At 43.7% G+C, this 5614-nt stretch overlaps 1 protein-coding gene across 1 annotated transcript; it reads right to left on the bottom strand.

The window, feature by feature from the left end:
- Positions 1-5162, bottom strand: LOC129253408 (uncharacterized). The gene is made up of 2 exons (XM_054891771.1): positions 2101-5162; positions 1-742 (listed from the first exon to the last, which is right to left on the bottom strand). The coding sequence occupies exons 1-2, from the start codon at positions 5160-5162 to the stop codon at positions 1-3; spliced, it is 3804 nt and encodes a 1267-aa protein (XP_054747746.1).
- Positions 5163-5614: the final 452 nt, after the last annotated feature.

The raw sequence follows: 5614 nt of genomic DNA, 5'->3' as shown, positions 1-5614 counted from the left end.
TCAATTCTTGTTTTCCACCGGCAGCACGGCGAGTTTGTGAATAGGGCGTCGTACTTCACCCGACCTAGTGGTGATGTCTGCGACTCGAATTTTGCCGTCCGCTCCGGGAATGGTTGCGGTTACTCGACCGAGCACCCAATGCTGCGGTGGTACGTTGTCTTCGTGGACGACGACGAGTTGGCCTGGTTGGACGTTGCGCTGCGGGTGCACCCATTTGTTGCGCTGCTGAAGCTCCAGAAGGTAGCTCTTCGACCACGCGCGCCAAAATTGTTGCTTGAGAGAGCAAACAAGCTGCCATCTCTCTAAGCAGCGGCCGAGGTTGACGGGTACCTTCTCCGGTGGCAAAGCTCGCAAGGGGCAACCGATTAGTAGATGCGCCGGCGTTAGCGCCTCGCCGTCGTTGGGGTCGTTGCTGAGTGGTGCGAGCGGTCGGGAATTCAGTACCGCTTTTACTTCGACGAGAAGCGTTGCGCTTTCTTCGGCGGTTAACAGCACGTTGCCTACGGCGCGCACCAGCAGATGTTTGGCCGACTTCACTGCTGCTTCCCACAGGCCGCCGAAGTGGGGTGCCCTCGGAGGTATGAAGGCGAAGATGAATCCTTCGTCGGCGGCGTATTGAAGAATCTCCTCTTTCTGTGCCAGAAAGGCTTCCCGGAGCTCCCTCAGCTTCCTCTCTGCTCCCACGAAGTTCGTCGCGTTGTCGCAGTATATTTTGGCTGGCATCCCTCGGCGCCCAATGAACCTTTTGAGAGCGAAAATAAATTTATCAGCAGTTAAATCAGTTACAAGTTCTAGATGAACTGCCTTTGAAGCGAAACACACGAAAATGGCAATATACATTTTCACGGGAGAGCGACCGCGAATTTTTAAGGTTATTTGAATGGGCCCGCAGTAATCTACCCCACATATTGTGAAGGGCCGTTGGGCGCGTAATCGATCGGCGGGTAGATTGCCCATGATCTGACCTTGTAATTTTGGCTTATAACGAAAACAGTGAATACATTCTCTTACAGTTCGACTACAGGCTTCTCGAGCATTTACCAGCCATATTTTTTCTCGCAGAAGCGCTACCAATGCCTTTGGACCGGCATGGTGATTACGAAAATGTAGGAACCGGATGTATGCTTTCACAAAGTGCGAGTCTTTGCGTAATAGCAAAGGGAACTTAGCATCATAGGGGATTGGCGCGTTTAATAAACGGCCACCTACTCGAATCAATTTAAACGATAATGATGATTCCGAGTGTTCATGCAGAAATGGAGTTAATTTCTGCAAACTTGAGGGAAGTACGTTATTTTTCGATAATTTATTTATTTCATCGCTAAATTCAAAATGTTGAATTATTTCGACAATTTTAAGGAAACTCAATTGTAATTCCTTTGCCGTGGGTATTATTTCAGATTCTGCTTTTCGCTCTCGTATTTTTCGAAGCCATCTGAGTATATAAGCGAAAATCCGAAGCACTTTTCTGTGAGATGAGAACCTATTAATTATTTCGAGAAGTGGATTTGTTGTGGCATTGATTGCGGTTAACGTAATTGCGTTCTTCTTCTTCTCGAGTGCTTCTTGTTCTGGAGAGAGACTGAAGTTGACATTTTTTGGCCATGTAGCAGGGTCTTCTAGGAGGAACTGTGGACCACTAAACCATATTGAATTACCCAATTCGTCCACGTTACAACCCCGAGACACTTGATCCGCTGGATTTTGTTTTGTGGGCACATGACGCCACGACACATTCTGGGTCCACTCTTGGATCTCGGACACTCTATTTGCGACGAAAGTTTGCAACGACCATGGATGCGTTTTAATCCAATGCAGAACTATTTCGGAGTCTGTCCAGAAAATTGTTTGTTCTATTGGTCGACTCAACATTGGTGAAATTCTTGACCATAATTTGGCAAGAAGATGGGCTGCCGAGAGCTCTAAACGCGGAGAGATTTAGTCTTCAGCGGAGCTACTCTAGACTTTGAAGTAAGCAGCGTGCATTTCGTACCACTAGCGGATTGGCTACGTATATATACGCAGCAGCCATACGCTCTTATTGAAGCGTCGGAAAAGCCATGAATTTGGCAGCTGGCACTCGACTCTGTATTTACATACCGAGGAATGCTAATTGATGAAAGCTGCAACAAATTGGCTTTAAAGTTTTGCCAGCTAGTGTCAAGCCGCAATGGAATCGACTCATCCCAGTCTAGCTTTTGAATCCAAAGCTCTTGTAATAAGATTTTAGCTTTGGTAACTAGCGGGGCTAATAAACCAAGAGGGTCAAAGAGGCGAGCGGAAACGGATAAAATATTACGTTTAGTTGCTCGCAGCTCGCTAAAATTATCTTCCAGAATGAAGCGAAAAATGTCATCTTTCGGCTGCCAGTGGATTCCCAGCGTTTTGGTGGAGTCGGTATCGCTGAGCTGCAATAATTTTTGGAGACTCTCACTATTCGATGAGCTTGTATGATTGGAAAACCACTTTGCTAATTTCAGGCCTGCCGATTCTAAAATTATATTTACTTCCTGTTGTATCTGGGTGAGGCTTTCTATACTGTCGGATCCTGTTAATAGGTCGTCGACGTAAAAGTCATTCCGAATGACTTTGGAACCGAGTGGATATTTGGCTTTATTTTTGTCGCTTAGCATTTGCAGACACCGTGTGGCGAGAAATGGTGCAGGCGCTGTGCCGTATGTTACGGTGTTTAATCGAAAAATTTGCAAATGCTCCGATGGATCCTGTCTCCACACTATGAGCTGGAAGTTCCTGTCGTCTTCGTGCACCAATATTTGACGATACATCTTCGTGATGTCAGCAGTCATGGCATATTTGTGCAATCGGAAGCGAAGGAGGGTCGAAAAAAGCTCCTCTTGAACGATCGGTCCGACCATCAAGGTTTCATTCAACGCAACTTGTGTTGATGTGCGACTCGAAGCATCAAAAACTACGCGCAACTTGGTAGTTGTGCTCTGCGGTCTTAACACACACTGGTGCGGAATGAAATAGTGCGGCTCACTCGGGAGTCGATTATTTGTTGGACTCATATGCCCCAATTCGAGATACTCTTGCATGAAGTCCAGGTACATTTTACGAAGTACTGGATCTTTCAGCGTCCTTCTCTCCAGCGCCTGAAACCGCCGAGCTGCGGTTTCATACGAATGACCGAGTAATTTACGGTCGGTTTTGAAAGGCAGTCTGACTTGAAGCCTTCCACATGGTAAAACCTGTGTGGTTTTCGAAAAAAATTCCTCACATTTTGCCTGCTCTGGAGTCAGTCGTGTGGAATTTATTTGTGCAGGTATTTCTTCCAATTCCCAGAATTTTCGGATTGTGGTATCAATACTAGCAACGCTTTCTTCAAATTGACATAATGTGCTGCTTACTTGGGCACTGGAGCTATTATTTGTGGCATACTTGCCTGAAATTATCCAGCCTAACACAGTTTTTTGCAGCGTTGGCTGCCTTGGGCTGGTTCTGATCTGACCCACCGATAACAGATCAAAGAATATTTCAGCTCCTAAAAGTATGTCTATTTTCTGACACTTGTAGAAACTTGGGTCAGCTAGTTCAATATTTTGTGGGATTTTCCAGCCATTTGTGTTTACAGTCCGATCTGGATGATTGACTGATATCGAACGCATTACCCAAAAGTCCGCCGAAAATTCAAAATTGTTGATCCTCGATTTTATATAAGTTTTAAGCTTGCCTTGGACCTTTTTATTTGAATTGCCAATTCCAACTATATTTAGAGCGAATTTTTCTTTTCGGATTCGCAATTTCTGCATAAGCTCTTCGGTCATAAAGTTGACTTGAGAACCGGAGTCAAGTAGGGCTCGCGCTTGCACGTAAACACCGGAGCTGGCCTTTACATTAACTACGGCTGTAGCTAACATGACTCGGTCAGGCAGGCTGCTAATATGCATGGCCTGTGACGTCGAAGGTTGCGGCTCGGTCTCAAAGGAGATCGGATATTGATGCAACATGGTGTGATGCGAACGGTTGCATACACCACAGCGATCTGCTTTGCACTTTGAGACCGTGTGTCCCTTGCGCAAGCAATTTATGCACAGGGAAATAGATTTTGCTAATTCAAATCTTTTAAGTGCAGTAAGCGCTTGGAATTTTGGACAAGCTGTCAAATAATGGTCCTTGGAACCAAAGTGAAGGCAAGTCGGCAGTTTGGAATTTGTCGCGATAAATGTTGTCTTTGAGTGTCGCAGTTGTTGATTTTTTGTTTTCTGCCGCGTATCTTCATTATTTGGCCTTTGTTGGGATGAGGAAGCTTCTTCAGCTGATAAATGCTGGTACCTCTTGTTTAGCATAGCTTCACACTCAGCCCAAAGCGGCAGCTTATCATAGTCAAGTTGCTCCTCCCACTTTGACCGAGTAGTGGGATCAACCTTCGACATGACTATGTGAATCAACATCGCATTTGAAATAAGTTTATCGTCACCCAGCGATAAGAGGGAGTCATATACTACAGACACTGTATCGATCATTGATCGCAAAGACGACGCAGAAGGCCTTTGGATTTTTGACAATTCAAAAAGTTTAGACACTGTATTAAAGAATATCAGGCATTTATTGTCATAAACTTTTCTCAAACTTGCCAACGCCTTTGGATAATTTTTTTCCGACATTTGGAAGGACTTCACTGTGCCTAAGGCTTCACCGGATAGACATGATACTAAATGATTAAATTTTTCAATATCCGGGATTGTGGGATCATTATGCACGAAACTCTCAAACAGACTCATAAAGTTTTTAAACTCGGAATATTCTCCTTTGAACGTAGGTAACGACATTTTTGGTAGTCGCGAGCTGTGAGGTGCAGTAAAAGATGTTTCGGCAATTGACGATTTATTTCTCGCCAGAATGGACTTTATAATGGACTTTGTTTCTACAATTAAGTCCTCTAACTCTCCACGGGCAATGTCTTCTTCGTCGATTTCCTCAATTTTCGACTGACATTTCATGAGTTTTTCACTGTGGGAGTTCAATATGTCGAGTCGGCACTCCAATTCGATTGGATCTAGCGACATGGTCTTTTCAAGGAGACCCGTTTTTATGCGCACTATGCTGGTTTTTGCAACAGTTCTCTGGCGCTTTAAAGACTTTAAGTCAATCATCTCCTTACTTGGAGAGAGACTTGAAATAGCAGTCTTTGGTTTACTCATGTTTTGAGATTAAAGTTCGCTGCTTTAGCCTGTGGCTTTTGTAAAATGAAAACGGTTCTGGAAGTTTGTCAGCACGAAAACGAAAACGAAAGCGATAATACTGAAATATATTATATAATAGCTCAAACTTGACCAGAACCAACGAAAACGAGACGAAAATAAGCAGCGAACAATTGAGTCTTTGCTCAAACAAAATTTGTATTGTCGAAAAAAAATTGTTTTTTTTTTTGAAAATATTGTGGTTGATTAACAAACCGCAATTTCGTTTGGTTTTTTGAAAAAATCCCGAAAATAAACCGAAAAATAGTACTCGCAAATTATTTGGCGACAAACAAGTTCCTCTACCTCGGGTCCCACTGTATCTTTCACTTCATAGGCAGTATATGTATATGTATATAGATATGTATATATATAAGTATATAAGTTTATTTGCATATAAAAAGTGGATACAA

The sequence above is a fragment of the Anastrepha obliqua genome, chromosome 1, assembly GCF_027943255.1.
Source record: "Anastrepha obliqua isolate idAnaObli1 chromosome 1, idAnaObli1_1.0, whole genome shotgun sequence".
Lineage (NCBI taxonomy): Eukaryota > Metazoa > Arthropoda > Insecta > Diptera > Tephritidae > Anastrepha > Anastrepha obliqua.
This window is presented reverse-complemented; position numbering and strand designations above follow the sequence as displayed.